This window comes from Triplophysa rosa, linkage group LG21 (genome assembly GCF_024868665.1).
Source record: "Triplophysa rosa linkage group LG21, Trosa_1v2, whole genome shotgun sequence".
Classification (NCBI taxonomy): domain Eukaryota; kingdom Metazoa; phylum Chordata; class Actinopteri; order Cypriniformes; family Nemacheilidae; genus Triplophysa; species Triplophysa rosa.
This window is the reverse complement of record NC_079910.1, coordinates 1,433,002-1,452,906: the sequence shown is the minus strand read 5'-3', so window position 1 is coordinate 1,452,906 and position 19,905 is coordinate 1,433,002. Positions and strand designations below refer to the sequence as shown.

At 40.0% G+C, this 19,905-nt stretch overlaps 2 protein-coding genes across 6 annotated transcripts in view; one reads left to right on the top strand and one right to left on the bottom strand.

Moving 5' to 3' along the window:
- Nucleotides 1–748: 748 nt before the first annotated feature.
- LOC130571980 (sex comb on midleg-like protein 2) lies at nucleotides 749–13,084 on the bottom strand. Of its 3 annotated transcripts, none has more exons than XM_057363343.1 (15): nucleotides 12,997–13,084; nucleotides 10,602–10,680; nucleotides 10,387–10,455; nucleotides 8,284–8,360; nucleotides 7,925–8,159; nucleotides 7,710–7,798; nucleotides 7,389–7,632; nucleotides 5,551–5,834; nucleotides 5,351–5,471; nucleotides 5,067–5,270; nucleotides 4,766–4,927; nucleotides 4,006–4,134; nucleotides 3,243–3,452; nucleotides 2,731–2,891; nucleotides 749–875 (listed from the first exon to the last, which is right to left on the bottom strand). In XM_057363343.1, exons 2-15 carry the CDS (start codon nucleotides 10,630–10,632, stop codon nucleotides 750–752), a joined length of 2,142 nt encoding a protein of 713 aa, XP_057219326.1. In that variant the 5' UTR covers nucleotides 10,633–10,680; nucleotides 12,997–13,084; the 3' UTR covers nucleotide 749. The 3 variants fall into 3 exon arrangements, with proteins under 3 accessions (XP_057219326.1, XP_057219329.1, XP_057219327.1); XM_057363346.1 differs by having other exon boundaries at nucleotides 10,387–10,450; XM_057363344.1 differs by having other exon boundaries at nucleotides 12,993–13,070.
- A 1,772-nt stretch (nucleotides 13,085–14,856) lies between these two features.
- Nucleotides 14,857–19,905, top strand: part of LOC130545566 (cyclin-dependent kinase-like 5) — a 40,888-nt gene continuing 35,839 nt past the window's right edge. For all 3 annotated transcript variants that reach the window (XM_057320156.1, XM_057320157.1, XM_057320155.1), the window contains exons 1-2: nucleotides 14,857–14,960; nucleotides 19,406–19,595. In XM_057320156.1, the coding sequence (XP_057176139.1) occupies nucleotides 19,532–19,595 (64 nt within the window). In that variant the 5' untranslated portion in view covers nucleotides 14,857–14,960; nucleotides 19,406–19,531. The remainder of the gene's footprint in view (nucleotides 14,961–19,405; nucleotides 19,596–19,905) is intronic.

The following is a 19,905-nucleotide window of genomic DNA, read 5'->3' as shown; positions in this document are numbered from 1 at the left end:
AATTTACCCATAAGACTGGTTTTGTTGTCCAGGGTCACATATTAGATCGAAAACAGAAACGGAAAGATTGCTAAAAGACAGTCTGAGGGTTTTCACAGCATTACATAAGTGATGTTGTTTGCTTATCTGGTTGGACAAACCCTGTTTATATATTCTACAATATTTGTAAAGTTTTTAAAACATAAAGAGAAAACCGCACTTACAATCTGAAACTTTCCATCAGAAGTCCTTTCACATATTAACAAACGGGGTGAATAAAGTTCCGTCGTCACGATTCACCCTCGTGTCATTTCGAACGCGAATCATTTCGGCGTTCACGTGTTTCGCGAATATAATCAAAATGCAGAATGAAGTCAAACAGGTTTGAAAGGACACGAGGGGGCGAAATAATCCCTTAGATTTCAGACTGAGATACGAAATGCATAAACGTGACCCGATGGTGTTTCGAAAACAAACCAAAAGGCAGAAGATTTTCAGTGGCTTTGATATCAGAGACCCTGTGGCGCGCGGGATGATGACATCACGGGGAGGTAGACGCAATTGAACTTCGGACCCAGACTTTCAAAGCAGTAATCGGCCCACAAGCGACTCTGTCCGGCGGTCGATTCCTATATCGCATACACTGGGATCGTTCATATATGAATGTTCCTCTGAGGAGAGAGGGATTCACGTGTCCTTCATCCAGCAGTGTAGTGTGTAACACAGTGATTTCCCATCAGCCCCTCTGCTCTGGGTATGTGTGTGTGTGGTCACTGTTTGCCTTGCTTGAGTCTCTCGATGTGATGGCAGAGTTTGAGCGCAGGTCCGAGTTTCAGACCCATGTACTTCATCACCATGTCGCTGCGCAGTAACATCAGGGCTTTCCCATCGATCTCCTGCACACAGACACACATGCACATACAGTCATCACGTGTGCTCCCTAACAAGGGAAGATTGTGCCCGTTTCGTTCTTAAAGTCCCCGTGAAGTTGCGATCGTTTTTACTTGCGTATTTTGACGCATTTCCGAGTGAAAAAAGGGGGCGTCGGGGTTCCTAGGCGTTTTGGAAAAGTATGGATTGTTTTCCAGGTCTGGATTAGTATGGAAAAAAGGAAATGGAGTATGGAGAAAGTGATGAGTTTCCAGACTATTGCCCTATCCGTTTTTCTAAAATATAAAATTAAGAATTTCTAGATAATAAATATATTTTTATGAAGTTAGGAGCATGTTTCGAGCGCTGCCAAAAGATCGGCGCTAGACCACATCTGCTGTTTGCTGTGATGGAGGTTACGCAGTAGGCACAACAGAGTCATTGAGAGAGACTCCAATGGAACAGTTTTTTTCACAGCAATGGCGGTTCATGTTGCCTCTCAATAGTTCCCAGAAATGACTAGTAACGCTTGGAGCTGCGGCTAAACAGACCGATTGCTTTCTCCCTCTTTCCAGAGCGCTCGGGAGTATTGCACTCCCCATTTGAGCGCGTCAACATTTAAATAATGAACCTGACTAAACGGCCGATTGTAATATCCAATAATGCGAGACAAAAACATGAGCAGACCTTCACTAGTTCATCCTAACTGCATGGCTTTGACTCAGGCGTTTATAGGTTGTGGTTAGCCTATTAAAATAACAATACTATTTGCAAATATTTCAAACGCATCAATGAACTCTTTCTATATTATTATAACAATTTTAGTGTCTGTAGCTGCACAAAAAGTCAAATGAATAGCGCTTACATTTGTCATTCCAAACCCAAATGCTCTTGAAAGATTGATTGTATTTCAGTCTGGTAATATTTGTATAAAAATATCAATTGGCCATGTGTTTACTCATCACTGATAAACATAAAAAGACTTCTAAATTGCACTCAATTGTGCTAAAATGCAGCTCAAGAAAATGTCTAAAATTCCCCCCAAATTTTTTTTCGGTATTTCTAAAATCCTGCATACGGCCCGGATTGAACGTCGTCAAATTGAACGTTGTCTTTTCATGTTCATTAATGAATTATATTTCACCAATCCTTCTGTTGCTGTGGGTTGAAGGTTTACAGTTATTTAATTTGACAAATTATTAACATTGCACTAAATTCCAATTGTAAAATTTTGTGCATTGAACATGTCTTGGTGTGGTGTGGTGTTCATTAATTCGTATGAGGTATAGCTATAACAGTCCACTGATTTTTTGGCAAAATATTATAATAATATACATGTGAACAGGTCGATTTTTAAAACCATCCTTTTTATATGTTAAACATGGTCTGACAAATCTTCAGGGAAGTCTGTATGTTTGAGTCTGGAAAAGTATGGAATTTCAAAATGTGTAGGAACCCTGGGGCGTGGCTTTTGTCTTTCTCTTCGATTTGATTGGATGTATAAAAAATGAAATGGATCTGGCAGCAGACTGACAGTTGAAGGGGAGGAGCTAACAGATGCTCCGCCCAAGCCGTCTAACGTACGTCATTTAAGATGGATAGTCACTACAGGACGGAAGAGTATTTTCAGATTTTAGCTGAAGATTATGAGGACACACGCATTAAAAAAAAAGACCCACATTGATAAACTTTTTACAATAAACGCTGCAATATTTCATGAAAAATAAGAATTGTCATTTGTTAATTCACTGGGACTTTAACACTGGTGTGTGTGTCTAGCAGTGAGTTTGTCTAAACACAGATGATACATGTCCCCCCTACCGCCGTATGAGAACTAGCATTGATTTACAGACAGAAATAAAGCGAGAGTAAATCACTGACGTGTTTGCGGAAGAGTTCGGCGTGCGGGGCCAGAGCTGTGGGGTCTGCGTCTCGCACAAACTGCATCACTTCCTCTATAGACCAGGAGGACGGAGCTCTGCCCGGAGCCCTCGAAGCGTCACGATCACCTCCAGCATCAGGACCTGTGGTAGAGCTGGCTGCTGCAGAGAGAGAGAGATTAACATTATTATAATGCCCTTTTCTCAGTCCTGTTTAAAATACATCTGTGTAAGTGTTTGCTCATTGTCTGAATCTGATCTGGATCAAGTCTTTGACAAAAACACATTTTCTTACCCACATTGAGGTGTTGATTAAAAAATGAACGTTTTTGCATATTTATAAAAGGAAATATTCTGGGGGACCACAAAAGTTTTGTGAATATAATCAAAAACGCTGTTGCAACATTCAAAAATATAAAAACATGTTTTTGTTGATAAACACAAACCAAAACATAATATTATCAAAAAACACAAGTCCAGCTTCACATTATGTAAATATAAAGACACACTCGCCCTCTACTCGTCTGTGTGTCTGTGTTGGGGGGTTGGAGGCCTGTCGTCGCAGGGGTGGCCCGTTGCCATGGTAATATGGGCTGGTGGGTGGCGACTGATATTCCGAGGTGCTTCTCAAGGTCTGGAGGCGGGGCGTCATGGAATTGGAGGCGGAGTCCATGAAACTCTGTTCCTTCACTAATCCATTTTCCTCTGGGGGAAGAGTCCCAGCTACACACACACACACACACATGTTGGGTTTCCATGTTTTATGGGGACATTCCATAGACACAATGGTTTTTATACTGTACAAACTGTATATCATATTCCCTACACCTAACCCTAACAATCACACACAACTGTCTGCTCTTTTACATTTTCACAAAAGTTCATTCTGTGTGATTTATAAGCTTGTTTCCTCATGGGGACCAAAAAATACCGTAGGGTTTACCCCTCCCACACACACATTTAAATTCTCATCTGGGTTTAATTTATTAACACAATACAACGTCTTCATCCATCATTTACTGATATTGTGTGTTAAATCTGACCAAACACATTAAAAGCATGTTTATAATCCAATAAACGAAATGCTCTAACTCATAAGGTGATGCTTTAATGACGGAAAGTTTACTTGTGATGTATTTGGCAAAAGCTTTCGATCTCAAGTGACTTACAGTGTATTTTAAGCTGTACATTTGATGTGTTCTCTGGAAATCAAAACCATGACCTTTGCGCTGCTATCACGACACCCCAGACTGAGCAACAGGAAGTGTTTGTGTACCTTCTGATGGATGTGTGTCTGTGTGCAGGAGCTTTGGAGACAGAGGAGCGCAGTACGGAGGAGAATCTCTGGAGATCCGCTTCACTCCTCTGTTCAGACACGCAGCGTCTGACAGCAGCTCCTCTTTAACTGCAAACACACAAAATGAATGTCCATTGAGTGACGCGTCAGTATATCTGCAATCCCAGAATGCACTGCAGGAAGCTCGCTTACAATAATAGGTGGCGCAATGCAAAATAAAAGTTAATTACAAATACTTTAGATGTTTCATTAAAAAAAGGGTTGGGAAAACGAGGTTAAAGCGAAGAACTGAAATACGTGCAAGACTATATTCCTCGCGTTTTTAACTCGTGACAATGCACGCGATAGTCTGAACAAAACTGAAAACATGAAACTGAGCAGAGTTACTTCCAACACATGAACCATTTGAAGTTTTTGTTCATTTTAATATTCAGGCAAATTTAATTCCGTTAACTCTTCGATAGAGAATTGACAACATTTATGGTTTAACTACACCTTCTGAATGTACATTTATAAAACTTATGGAAAATAATACGGAACTGTAACAGAAAACGAAGAAAGGGATTAGGAAAGCTAAACTTCTTAAAGGAGCAAAATCACGGCATTAACACAATGAACAAACAGCATCACGTCAAAGACCGTGCACATACTATACTTTTTATATTGTGATCTATTGTCATACTCCATTAGTGTCAAGACTATCAGGAATCAGACGTCAGATTGTATAGTGCACGTGTACCTGATTTGGCGCGCTCGTAGGTGTTGTGTGGACTGAAGGGTTGACTGCTGAACAGATTATCACACTGCAGGTGTCGACACACCAGCTCCAGAAAACGCAAGACGAATGCGGCGCTGGACGCTGATGGAAGTTTCACCAGCCGCGTTCCTCCATCTGTGCGCACTGGAGACAAACAACAACAACATACATGACGTGCGTTGTGTTGTGTGATCCGAATGAGAAGAACCCATCGTCACACTACGAAGATCTACTCGAGACATATTTGAGATCATGTGATTTACACCGAAACACTGGTGCGCACCTCTGACCACCTCTCCTCCTCCTCCTTGACTCTGCAGGCATCCCAGAAGCACTTTGGGCTGGTACGCGCAGTCCAGACAGGCCTGGACCGTCTGCTGGAGAACCAGATTCGCCGCCTCCGGCCCGAAGTGGTCCGGGAGTCTCTGAACCTGCTTACGGTCCAAATGCGGGCCGCAGTTCCCGTGTTTGTTCACATACACACACACTGACACAAAGTGCACATGTTAGCTGTACCGCACACAAACAGAAAACGCGAGAGGACATTTTGTGATGACTGGACATTACCGGTGGAAACCACGGATGAGGGGGAACCCACCGGGCCATCGGTGGGCATCTGAGACGTGGGCACCCTGGAGTCTGACGTCGCTGCTATACACATCGAGCTGGGAAACATTCTGGCCTTCCTCTGGCAAACACACAAACACATGACATCAGTCCCTAGTCGACGTGATGTTCTGAATCACGCAGAACTCCTCGAGCTGTACCTTGCTGCCCGGTTTGGGTCCTCTCTTCTTGTACGGGCGAGGGGCGAGCTGGGCGACGGGCGTGACGCCAACCAATGCGTCGGTGTCCTGGGAGGCGGTGGATGCCGCGAGGGCTTTCAGAAGCGCGATGGTCTCGCTCTTGGGCCGGCGTCCCCTGATGCCCTTCCGCACGGGGAGCTGAGGGAGAGGCATGGACAGTCGGTACGGAGAATGCATGACGCGCCGCGCCGGTTTGGAGTTTGAGAAGGAAGAGGATGGTGCAGGAAGAGACTTCGGGATGGTGACTGTGAGTACAAGAAATTGGGAATTAATATACAAATAAAAACTACATGATAAGCTGTGATGAGGGAAAGAACGCAGAATTATAAACACTGAAATGTGAGATACAGCTTCGTATAATTTGGCAAAATGCTTCTTAAACGCGCACTAAAATCCATCCGCAGTGCATGAACATCCACAGAAACACAACAACACACACTGACATTCATTCATGATCAGTCAGGATTCAATCAAACCACAGAGGTGTGGTCACAGTCTGAGTCGCCATGACAATGGAAAATGATTGACAGTCGAGACACTATCTGTGTCTCTGTCTGAGCTATGCTGATCTTTCTTTCAAATAAATCACAATCGCAGAAATCGTCATTCTGTTGACACTGACTGAATAGTTGACCGTTTCAAGATGGCAGACACATGGATGTGTCCAGAGCGGTCGAATGTGGCATCTATGTATCAATATCTACGACACCGACACGGTCAGATTGTCTGCTGATGTGGTTGCAGAAGCTTTGATGTGGCAGAAACAGTCTTTCATCTCAGAGAAGCTTTAAGCATCAAACAGACGCCAGAGTCAATGCTGCCGGAGAGCTCTGACGCCCCCTGCTGATCACACCATGACTTACAATACCACAACTACACCGTTCATCACATAATCAGCTATGAAAATGAGTTTAGAAAGAAGAGATAGAAAGTAAATTATGAGTATTAGTGCTTTTAAAGGAATTATTTCCTAAACCAATGCACCACTATAGAGGAGCAAACCTGCTATAATAAAAAAATTAATGAATGCAATAAAGAAATAAATAACTTAATTACAATTACAAAGTTTTAAATTAAATGCATTTCTGAATTTATTGATATAATATTAACCTTATAAATAAAATATTACGTTTATTTGATTTATTTATGCATTTATTATTTTTTCCTCATATGCATTTATTTCCGTATTTAATTATTTCCATTTCCATTTAGTCATTTAGCAGATGCTTTTATCCAAAGCGACTTGCAGAGAGTTCAAATGAAATATGGTTAATTTCCATATTTATTTATTTCCGTATTTCCTTTTACATTTCTATGTGACACATTGAAATGATGGAGGCGGTTCTTTTAACGTTAACGTTCATTTAAACAAGATTTGGATCCAAGAAAGCCACAGTTAGAAAGCTAAGCGCATTTTGTCGGAACCTCTTGTAATACAAACTGCAGTACTGTGTGCTTCCTCGCAGCGTCACGTAAAAAGAAATAAATATGGACCTAAATACAAATATTCAAACGATTACCACCCCGTTCTGTGGTCACATGACTGACACATCATTGGGCGGTCGTGTGATGTGTGAAAGCAAAACTAAAGATCTCCTTCAATCTTCATGAAAGAGAAACATTATTAACTACTGATCAGTGATCGCATAAGCTGAAAGCGTCACGCACCATCCAGTGTGGACAAAACGTCCAATTAAAATGGCTTCTAATGCGTTCTACTGTCTTTTGTCGCGCCGCAGACTGATGTAAGTCTTCAGTTGTGTGCTCAGTGTTTTAAAAGCGATGAATCGGTCACTCACTGCTGTTGCCGGGCGGCTGCAGGCTGTGTTTGGTCACACCGCACCAGCCCACAGGAAAGATGTCCCTCGAGTCGTACCGACACCAGTAGTCAAACGCCCCCCTCCAGCCGTCGAACATCACGAAGACCTCGTCGCCCTTCACCTCACCGATGGTGGCCGGACAGATCAGGTACGGATTCTTCTTGTCCACAGCTTCTAACTTCATGCCGGGCTTGAAGCCGTTCTGAGGGGCACGCAGGGGCTCCTGACGAACATACAGCAGATGTCAAAATAACCTCTGAATGTGTTTGTATGGCGTTTTGCGTGTAGATGAATTCGCACCATTTTAAACGCTGTTGCGGGAGCCATTTCAGCTCCGTTCAGAGTCCGGAGGAGGAACATGGGCCACGACGAGGCGTTCATCCTGAAGCCTGAGAGAATGACAGGACGTGAATGACTTGATTTGTCAATAATGATAACACATTTTTTCATATTTACACCTGTTTCAATTTACGGAAAAGTTTCAGCAAAAATACGGGAAGTGATGTCATCTGTACCCAGTGGCGGCTGCAGCATGTCTCCGTTCTTCTCGCAGGTTCCGATTGGCTGGATGTCGGCGGAGTCGACCAATCGCCAGAAGTCATTGGTGTTGTCGCTGCCGTCCAGCCGCAGGCGGAGCCTCACGCCCATCATGCCCATCACCGTGGCGATACAGGTGGAGGTGGAGTTACGAGGGTCCCGAGCTTCAAGCTTCATTCCAGCCTTGAAATCGTTAGACGGAGGAATTCGAGACTGGAAATAAAAGAACGGACACTTTTATGCACACACACACACATTTGAGACAAACCTCTCGACACATACATGCTATGAAAATAACGATTTTGTATTTGTTTTGAGAGAGACGGTGAGAGCTCACCTGTCTGAAGCAGCTGGGAGGGGCGGGAATAGCAGACGTCTCCTTTAAATACTCCTCCCATGAGAATGAATCAACCGCTACACACACACACACACACACACACACACACACGCATGCTGAATATGATTACATAATATTCTTATAATAAATCTACAAACTAAAGCATTTAACAAAACAAAACAAATCCAGAGGACAAATACACCCGCGGAAAAAATTAAGAGACCATTCCAAATGTTCATTTAAAGTCCCAGTGAAATAAAAAATGACAATTCCTATTTTTCTTGAAATATGGCAGCATTTATTGTAAATAGCTAACCAATGTGGGTCATTCTCTTTTTTCAAATTTGTGTGCCCTGATAATCTGAAAATGCACTTCTGCCCTCTAGTAACTATGTACGTTAGACGGCTTGGGCGGAGCACCCGTTAACTCCTCCCCTTCAACTGTCAGTCTGCTGCCAGTTCCATTTTAAAGTGCAACGGCTCAGAGCAAGAGAGAGCTGAGAGAGAGAGTTGAGTTGCATCAACTCCGTTGACTCCAATGGAACAGTTTTTTCACAACAATGGCAGCTCATGGAGCCTCTCAATAGTTCCCGGAAGTTACTAGTAACGCACTGAGCTGCATCAAAACAGACCGATTGTGACGTACTTTTAGCCCATTTAAAGTCATTTAATGAATAAAAAAATGAAAGAAATAAACATTTAAAGAGAGAAAAAAACTTCCTGGAACTATCTGAAGGCCCCATGAATCACGTGACACGAAAATTTTGAACTTCCATTGTCGCTACTCTCTCTCTCTCAAAGGCTCTGCTAAGGCTGTTTTTATACATCCAATCAAATTGCATTGAAAACAAGCCACGCCCACTATTTGTTTCTCATTCGAAATTCCGTTTAACTCAGAAATGCGTCAGATTACAGAAGTAAAAACAATCGCAACTTTCTGGTTCACGGGGACTTTAATCATCGTTTCTACATGTTTTGTGGTCATTCCAGTCCAGTGTCTGTTGATTTTCAACAAAATCAACCTCAGGAGTGACATAAAGTCGTCCAACAGCAATGTGAAAGACTGACAGCATGACAAGACACATGAAAACTGTGAGAAAAATCCAGATAATCACAACAAAAACATTTTTGAACTTTTCCTGAATACATGTAGAAATATGACTGTTGTTTTGCTTAAAAGTGAATCTGAACTTGTTTTCTTTGCCGTATTTAAGGTCTGAAAAAACACAGAACTTCTTTTCTGTTATTTTCACCTGTTTCTCCAGTTTTCATTTCTGCAAATAAATGCAAATAGAAACAATATTTTTGTTTAAAATTCAGGAGAAATATTGTTAGTAGTTCGCAGAAGGAAGCAAAAACGGTCATTTTACCCAAACACACACCTAGGGTTGGGAATCGTTTCAATTTTATCGATTCCGATTCCAATTCCGATTCTGCTTATCGATTTCGATTCTTATCAATTCCCAGTTTCGATTCCACAGTTGAAGTAAAACATTTAGATATCAACCTGTATGGTCATTTAGCCTGCTTATTGACTTGTTTGCAAAATATATATATATATATTTATGAGCAGCGTTTTGTGTATATTTGCACATAGAAACACACCTTTTCTGATTTATTACAATTTGTATTATCATAGTTGAACTACATCATGGTTAAACTGCAGTTACTATAATGCAACTATGGTTAATTTGTGATTCCTGTGCTTTAATGCAAATTCTATAACTAAACTATGCTCACTATAGTAAAAAAATATCGATCATTTTCATAAGGGCTTTTATTGAGATATCAGCAGATCATGCAACGCATGTACTTTACTGAAAATATGCACACGGGAATTGATGAGAGGAATTCAAATTTTAATCTCAAGTATCCGATTCCTATTCCTTTCAATTCCGATTCCAAATTGGAATTGATTTTCGATTCCCAACCCTACACATACCTAGAAATAGTACATTTTAATATCAGGAAAACTGTCTCTTGTCTTTTTCTGCGGCTGTATTTCCTCTAAAAAGATCTGGTTTTGGAATGGTATGGAAAAGCATGTCATTAAAACAACTGATTGTAGATCAGTGTGTGTGTGACAGAGTGGGTTATTAGTACCTTTGACTGGTCCAGGACCCGTTAGAGACATACTTCTGCCTGTCTTATCTTTCTTACCGTCTTTCTGATCTTCAGAGAATCAGGTAAACACAAGAAAATTTCATTTACATTTCAAATAATCTTAAATAAATTTGCTACAAGTAATATCATAATACATTAATAGTTTAAAATGTTACATTATTAATGAGAATAAGCATGTTTATTGTGTGTTTTACCTTTCAGTGCCGTTCGGCCCATACTGACCATCAGCTACTGCAAGAACTAGTGAGATACACAAGAGATCTCAATCCAAACCTGACAGACAGACAGACAGACAGACAGACAGACAGGTGAGTAAATCACTCCAGACTGAATCTTCCAAACGTCTCGTCTCATGAATTTGGACTGTTGAGTGTCCAACAAAACATTTTATTCTGTACAAGAGCTTCTCAGTCTGACATTTTCTGTCTGACTTCTCTGCGTCTTTCAAATACTTGACACCATGAACCGTACAAACTTTCCCAAATCTACAGATCATCAGATCTTCCTCAGAGGTGTCGAAGTAAAACGCACAAACACAAATGAGCTGACCGTAAAGAAGAGTCCTGGACGTTCTGAGAAACTGAAAACCTCTTTTGATAAACAAATAAAGCAAGCGAGGAAACTTTTCCACAGATGAATGAACCTGTGACGGATCAACCCACACGTTTTACAAGAAAAGATATGTGTCAATGACATTCAGCATCTGTGGAACGTATTTTTATCTCTAGCTTTAGATCTTGACATTTTTCCTTTTCTGACCTCTACAAGCGCTTGCTTTCTTGTGAAAATCTACAATAAAATCGTAAAAGACAAATTCCCTCATAATAAACAAACACGGAACACAACAAAACAAATAAGATGGATGACATAGTTCACTCGCATATAAATAAATAAATAAAAGATCTTTGGATTTTATCTTGACTTCACAACAAATGCGTCTGTTGTCCAACTGAACTATATTAAATTATTTCTATAAAATGCAGAATGATGATGGGCATGTGATGTAAGAGATGGATGCTGGAACAAAGACCAAACCTATAACCACATGTTCTGAACAAGTTTGGTCCAGATTCATCACAGCCGGCTGTAGAAGTAGATGCAAGAAACATCAGTAACGGTTCAAATCGCCGTCTGGGAATGTGAAACCGCAGAACACACAAAATCTGACTCGAGAACAAAAGCCACGTGCGTGTGTGAGAGAGAACGAGGTCACGAGAGACGCGAGTGAACTGAACTCTAAATAACCTGAAATCATTCAAATAACAGACTCATTTTTCTGTCCATATTTGTCTGCCGGCACGTGGATTGAATTACTAATGTAGTAGACGCATCATATCCACATGAGGTAAATTGTTTGTTTAAATAATCAGATTAAAACTAAAGGTCTTGAAATGAATACCAGCAACATCTAAGCTTACGATATAAAATAGGTTTCATGTTAAAACAGGTCCCCACAATTCCCTAAAGTCAGCCACATTTTCCTGTGGGAGAATCTTCAGTGTCCTGAATACGAATATTCCTTCAAGGCGTCTGCTAAATAAAAAATCTAAATGTAAATGTATATTTTGACGTAGGGTGGATGAGGTTAATCAAGTTATATGGATTAAGGTGGGCGGGGTTTATCTGTTTCGCTATACATCATTCACAGCAATAAAACATGCTCAGTCTTTCTGTACTGTTACATTATCGTTCGATTTCAATCAGTTTGCATCATACGGGATACGCCACCACCTCCATTACAAACAATAATACCTCTCTCTCTATTCTGTGTCGCCCACAAAACGTGAATAAAACATGTTTTATTCAACATTTACAAAAGAATATTCATGACAGCCAGGTGATTTCCATAGATGTCAAAGAAAGAAAAACATCATAAATGACATCTGTTCAAGCTTCAATACATACTACAGAAATGATGTGACTCAACAATGAAATGACTATAAACAATGAGCCAGATATTACCATGGTAACCTGACATGTAAACTTTTGCACGACATTGAGAAACTTCCTATGTGTGAAAACATTGCTCAAGATCAGAACCACATTAAACGACAAATAAAGAAACAAAATAAATGAAAACTTTCTTGGAAATGCTCGTATGCAAAAAAAGTCACGTGGCAGTAGTTACAATAGTACGAGCATGGTAATACCCGGGTACTTCGCTATTTTACACCGCATATATTTACATGCTATTACCATGATGGTACCATGTCGAAAGTGCATGCATGTTCAATGCCGTGTTTGATACATTTACACTCGCGTGTGATTGACAGCTGAAAAGGGAAGACGTCACCACCGATGACGACAGACACACTCCGCTGATCATACACATCATCAACATCATGATCAAAGCCAACAAAACACAAAACATCTACACTTCATCTTTTTCACCCCGTGGCCATCCAGGAATACTTTGGAAATAATAACATGAATCCAGAATTAATCGCTGCCAGAATAGAAAAGCAGGCAAAACAGACGCCTAAATCCTTCAACACACCCTTTATAAAGACTGATCATTGTTACCTGATACAACGATCTATCACATAACGTATGAGAAAATAGGAAAGAAGGCAAGAAATACGCACCAACCTTCGCGATTTTGTCGAAATGTGGCGAGAATTCAGCACTTTTCGAAGCTCTCTGTCGCCATGTTTTGGAGCAGAACTGCGCATGCGCAGACGCAGAGTTGCGTTACGTGTTGAGTTTTACAGACACACAGAAAAACACACGCTTTTACGTCAGAATTTTACCTTATAGCTTTAGCATTTTCACGTTTTTTTATTAGTGACATTTGCAAAAAGTAATTTTTGACTTTTTTGTGCGGACTTTTCATGCATTTCTAATTTTTTGACTTTTTAGATTAGATTAATGACAATGACCCTCACACAAACCTGTTGACATTATTAGATTTAAAGTATAAAAAACACGGCAATATAATATAGCGGCAATATAATATTTCATTTGTTTATTTACATATACTTTATTTAATTCTATATGTATCTCTTACTTAGCACCTTGTTTTAATTTTACTCTAATGTTTGTAGGCTACTTATTGTATGTCTTTTGTTATATGTTCAATGCTTTGGCAATATTGTAAGAACACACAATCATGCCAATAAAGTACATTGAAATTGAAAATATAGCACATTACATTTTTCTATTATTTTTCTGCATTGAGCAAAGGATATTTTCACACTGGTGTAACTAAACTTTACCTGCACACAAAACCTTCTTCACTTTACAGTTTCATCATTAAATTCACAAAAGCAAAATACAGACTGTTATTGACTGACGAGCACAATCAATAAGGCTGTCAGAGTGAATCTTAAAACCGTCAATTTCTTATAATCTGACTAACTCAGATCTTGAGTTGTGTTTCACAGAAGAAAGTGACGCAGAACGAAAGGTTTTGAGATTGACAGAATATTCATTCCTGCTTGAACTATCTCTTTAAGTGATGCACTCATACAGAATGTGGCTGGTCAGTTCAGTAGTTCATAACATGTAGGTGGGTGACATAAGTCTGTCTGGAAATGATTTTTTATAGTTCTGGTGTGGGTGTACATCTCTGACATGAAAAGACGAGGTAGACTTGTATGCAGACCACATCTTAGAACTTCATCTGGGAAAATAATACAATGCAAATAAAATAAAAAAGATACAAACTTAGAATAGACTAATAGCTCTTGGATGGTGTATTTTTAAATGTCTGTTATTTATAGGGAATGCTCCTGACATTTATTTTAACATTTTTTTCTATGCTTTTTTTAAATCACATGTCTGGTGTTGAGGCAGATTGGGTTTAAAATAGCATCACAGTCAAAGGGCACAAATGAAAGAAGCTTAAACTTGTAGTCTAAATGTCTACACTCTCTCTCTCTCTCTCTCTCTCTCTCTCTCTCTCTCTCTCTCTCTCTCTCTCTCTCTCGCTCTCTCTCTCTCTCTCTCTGTCTGTCTGTTTTTGTGCCCTTGAAAATGAATCGCTTTTCTTTAAATGTCCACTAGATGGCGTGAGTGTGTCTGCGTTTCGTTGCGTGTTGATGGCGCAGATACATGAACAGATGAAATTTATGCCCTTTCAGCCATTGACATGTTTCAAACTAAACATCCACCACTGTCAAATGTAGGTTTGTATTTTTTGTGTGCAAATTATTTAACTTTTTTTAATTTGACGTTCACAATTAGAAATCCATTTTTAATTCTTCTTATTCAAATCAACTGAATTGTGAGAATCATATTTTAAAATAGTTATTACTTTAGTATGACCTAAGTATTTCAGTGTTATTTTCGATATATTATATTATCTAAAAAATGTTTGCGCTATTAATTAGTTTTCCTGCTCTGTCAAGCGACTGGAAGCCACGCCTCATTGGCGCTACTAATGTTCCGATTGGCGCATACAGCAAAAGGGCGTTTCCACAGTGCACGTCAATCATGTTCATTGGCTACAATAACGCCAGTGAATAAACTGTTGCTGTTCTCACCGGTGGCTCTACATCAGTGCGGCTGCAGGTGCGCGCGGAGGATGTGACTTTTATTCACCGGAGAAACGCGTAAGTGTATCATCTGCTCCATAAAGCCGCTTGATTTCCGTAACACATTTGGCTTGTCGTGTTGTCATGCTTCGTTTTTATACGCTGTTATATCGGAATGTTGTCACGCGTGTAGGTAATAATAACGGTGATATCAGAAGGACAGATGTTGTTCGTGCGCGTAACAGGTCTGTGTTTCTATGTGCGCGTGACTCCCACGCAGCTCAGCTCACTGCGACGCCAAACCAAAATACTGCCGTCCACGCAGTCGTCGAGATGTGCGTGTATGTGTACAGTCACGCGCAGATGTGATGCTTTCATGTGTGTGATGATGTGTCTGCGGTGGAATCTGCACAGATCAGTGCGTTAGTCATGTGGGAACATGTATGTAACGCATCACACGAACAGAATATTACATCAGTTTTGTGTTCATCTCTCATAACTCCTGCATCACAGAACTCGTGTTTTGTGTTATGTTTGCAGTACACTTGCATTCGATCTATTCTCTTGTAAAGCAGTTTCATTTTCATCCCTCGTTGTATTGTTGAGTCAGTTATGCGAATATATTCATCCGTACGTGTGCAGTCACCTGGCAAAATGACCGTCCTGATCGCCACGACACTTTTAGAAAGTGGCAGAAATAATTGGCCAAGAATGGCTTATATTGTAGTGTGTGAAAATACAGTCTGAATACCTGCCTGCCATTTCCACGTTGACGTAATTGGACATTTGCGATGGAAAAACCCTTAAAGGGATACTCGTCCCAAAAAGGAAAATTCTGTCATGAATTACTCCCTGGGAGTTCCTCCAAATCTGTAGAAATGTCTTTGTTCTGTTGAACACAAAGAAAGATACTTGGACATTTCTGGGACATCATTGACTACCATAGTAGGAAAAATTACAATGGCAGTCAAAAGTGCTCCTTGCTTTCCTACATTCTTCAAAATATCTCATTTTGTGTTCAACAGAACAAAAATATTATACAATACTTGAAGAGTTTGATTCCAAAATGAGATAACGCCATTTTTAATTTTTTAAAAAATCATGTTTTTTATTATGTTATGAGGTTTTTATTGTGTTAGTTAGTTGTATTTATGAGTTATTGTGGCTTAAATCAAAACAAACCAATAGCAGTTTGATTGATATTAATTGGAATGCACAATAAATTGTATTTTGGAACTGAACTCTTCAATTGTTCCTACTATGGTAGTCAATGGTGTCCCAGAAATGTCAGCTGCTAACATTTTTTTCAAATATCTTTCTCTGTATTCACCAGAACAAAGACATTTTTACAGGTTTGGAACGACTTGCGGGTGAGTTAATGATGACGGAATTTTCATTTTTGGACAGTAGGTGATCCGTTTTCCTCAGTCATTTTAATGTGGTCTCGTGCCTAGTTCTCACCTAGTGCTTTGGTGAAGATTTAGAAATTGCTGAATAATTAGACCGTGAGGCCTGATGTATTACTGCAAACCCTTCACGTAACAGTAAACACTCACAAACCGCAATTGATGTCTTTACATGCCGGTCAAAGAGTCCTCCCATCTTGCCAGTTTAAAGGAACAGTTACATTTCCGTCATCTTTTATTCACTCTCATGTGTCTGTAAAGCTGCATGCGACTCTTTCTTTCGTGGAACACAAAAGAAGATATTTTGAGAAACGTCTCAGTGGTTTTGTGGAAGTCAATGACGTTCGGTGTTGTTTGATTATCGACATTCTTGAAAATATCTTCTTTTGTGTTTCAAAGAAGAAAGTCCTAAATGTCAAGAAAGTCAATAAATGATCATTTTGGGTGAATTATCCCTTACAAAGGACATACGCTGTCAGTTGGATGTTGGGTTTTCTTTTAAAGAAGTAAATCAGTTTTTTTGGTTTGCAATAGTAAACTAATCTTTCTAAGAAGGCGTCATCAGTATTGCGGTCTGTCAGTCTCTGTCTGTGTTCTTGTTCTTGAACCCTGAAACATGCCGTGAGTTTAGTTGTGTGTCAGTAGTGGATCAGGAGGTGTTGCTCTGTTGGAATGCAAATCATCTTTTCTTTTGACACATCTCAAAAACGTGTGCTAGACGCGCAGAAGAATCCTTCTGCTGTTATTACTGAATACTGACTCTGTCTCTTATCTTGCTGTTGGCTTTCAATACTTTTACATCACTTCCCTTCACATGACCGGTTGAAAATTTGGACTCACTCATCAGCATGTTTTTGTTTGAAAAATGTTTTTATTAAGATGGCAAAGATAAAGCTCAACTGTTTTGTGATCCCTGTGTATTTGAGTATTTGTTTTGTAAGCAGCGACTGTCTGACCAGACCTGACTAGTTTCTTTAAAGCCCTGTGTTGAATGTTTTCTCATGACGCTCAGGTTCTTACGGAACGTGTTTGAAGTGCAAATATTTATTTCCACCGTACATTTACTGGTCTGTTATTTTTATAGGCTGATGGCGGTATTTTTAGATCATTTCAAAGCGGCGTGATTGAATTAGTCTGAGTTCAGCGCTCTTGTTGTGGAAAAACCGGTTTACATAGAGACTTCAGTTTGTTGTAGATTACCGAGCGAGCATGTGCTTGTAGAATGGAAAAGTTGGAGAATGAACTTCGCCAAGCTATCGGGTTTATGATCGACTTCACTTCATCACAAACGATCTCTGATTTCTTAACTCGTTTTAGCTGATTTGTTTTATGTGATTGAGAACTTATTTCATAAATCATAATAAATTGATTTGTTTTTATAGTCAATGTTTGAAAATGTGCACTTTTATTTTTGCAACCAGCTGTCTCTCATGTCGTTCCGAAACCATTTGAATGTCTTGTTTATCAAAACGTCCAGCCAGTTGTTCCATACAATAAAAGTGGATGGGGACTTGGACAGCTGTGGTCACTATTTACGGTCATTGACAAGAAACGAGCAGCATGGACATTCTAGATCCCTCCCGAGTCAATAATTCAACCGGATTTCATTTTGATGGTTCTTTTTCTGGAGAAACAAATGATAAAAGGCTGTTGAAAGACAAAATATATTTTAATTATAAAAATTTCTCTCCAGAAAAGAATGATCATAATTTGCTTGGTTCGAGGGAACGACCCTCTTTGTGTGATCATTGAGTAAAGCGTGAGGTTGCGAATTTTCAATGTTTCTGTGTTGTCGGTGTACATGTTTTCATGGCTGGCTCTGTCCGTTTAATATGACTGACATGATGTGTCTGTCTCGCTCACTGTTTGACTGTCAGAGGGTGATAGACCGACCTCGTGTTCGTCACACACAGTTTGGTGTTTTGGAGTGAGTCGGAGGTGATGACATGCTGTACTGTACACACTCCTCAATGCCAAAGGAAACAACACGCACACAAAATAAAGACATCCATCTGTTGTCACAGAGACCCCGGGCGGTCTCTTTGAGGATGAGAGTGAGGCAGTGCCTCCTGGAAAAAAAACATTACAATGAAACATTTGATCAACCAAAATAAAACGAACCAATGGATACACCCTGAGCCCAAACACATCCAGATGTGTTGTGAAAGACCATAGAAAAGAAAAATCACAGATAAAATCTCTTTAATATCTAGACATCGAAGAGATGAAATGGAGAGCAAATGGAAAGTTTTGCTGAAGTCTCAGATATTTCTCCTGAGAAAGAGAGTCAGAAATCTGACAAGTGTGTCTGTCATTATTGTTTGAGAAGAGATGTGTCAAACTGAGCTCAGGTTTGTCAAGTCGGATATCAAAAGTCAATATTATTAAAGATCTCAATAGGAACTCAAACATTTCTCATCAGATGTACTCAAATCCAGATTATTTTACACCTCCAGACTCTTCGTGTGTTTCAATCTCTTTTGATTCTCTTTTATTTCTCCTAATGGATTTTAGGACAAACATCTGAGACACAACTGAGAACTGTTCCAGTAAATCTCCTGAGATTGGCAAAGCATCTTTGACCGTCACTGTATTTTGTCAGGTCCTCTTTTGAAGGTCATATATGGTGTTATGATGGTTTTAAGATGGCCGAACAGTCGTAATGAGACGTGTCTCTGTGTCGTGTGGCCTTTTCGTGTCTCATTTACATTGAGTCATTTAGCAGACGCTTTTATCCAAAGCGACTTACCGAGAGCAAGTCTAAACTCAATTCTTCTGCTGTCAGTTTTTATCTGTCCGTCTGGATGTTGTTCTTGCATCGGCATGTCTCATCTCGCTTCTGTTTTTCACTTTAGTGTGTTGCTCTTTCGCGGCGTGAAAGCTCTTCTCCTCTAAACTATTTATTTATAGCTGCATTGTAATTATCTGTGACCCGCACACGCACAAACACTTATCCGTGCCGCCACACATGAAACCCAATGCCTTCACTGCCACCAGATGAAGAAGAATGTTCGCAAATATCATCCTGTGTGTTTTCATCCGTCAGAAAGAAAACATCCCACATGAGATCTCTTTAATTGGTTTCTCTTTTTTTTATGTTTCTGTGTGTTTCCACAGGTGTGTGTGTGTGATGGGCTCATGGTGATTGGACGCTTCCTGTGAAATGATGTACCAGGTCCCCCCATGCCAGCCTGTAACCACGACGACCACTCGCCTCCGTGAGCCGCTCCTCTGTTCGACTGGATGAGGAACCCGGCCTCTGGTGATGTCATGCACAGGTTCGAGGTTCTTGGTATCGTGGGTGAAGGCGAGTATCATTTTAATCGGCATTTGCATCTTGTTTCTTTTTGTGTGTCAAGATATTTTAACATCCTAAAAGGAAAATGAATTTCCTTCAGAAGTGAAGCTGCATCGAGGCGTTCTGAGAGTTTAAATACTTTCATTTTCTGAATTTATTTTTAAATGAAGTTGTTTCTTGTTTTAAGCGCAAACCTCACTTACATATTTGCCAGCAGGAAAAAATGTCTTTGAAATTATTTTCTCCATGTCTGAATGTTATCTCTCTCTCTCTCTCTCTCTCTCTCTCTCTCTCTCTCTCTCTCTCTCTCTCCCCTCCT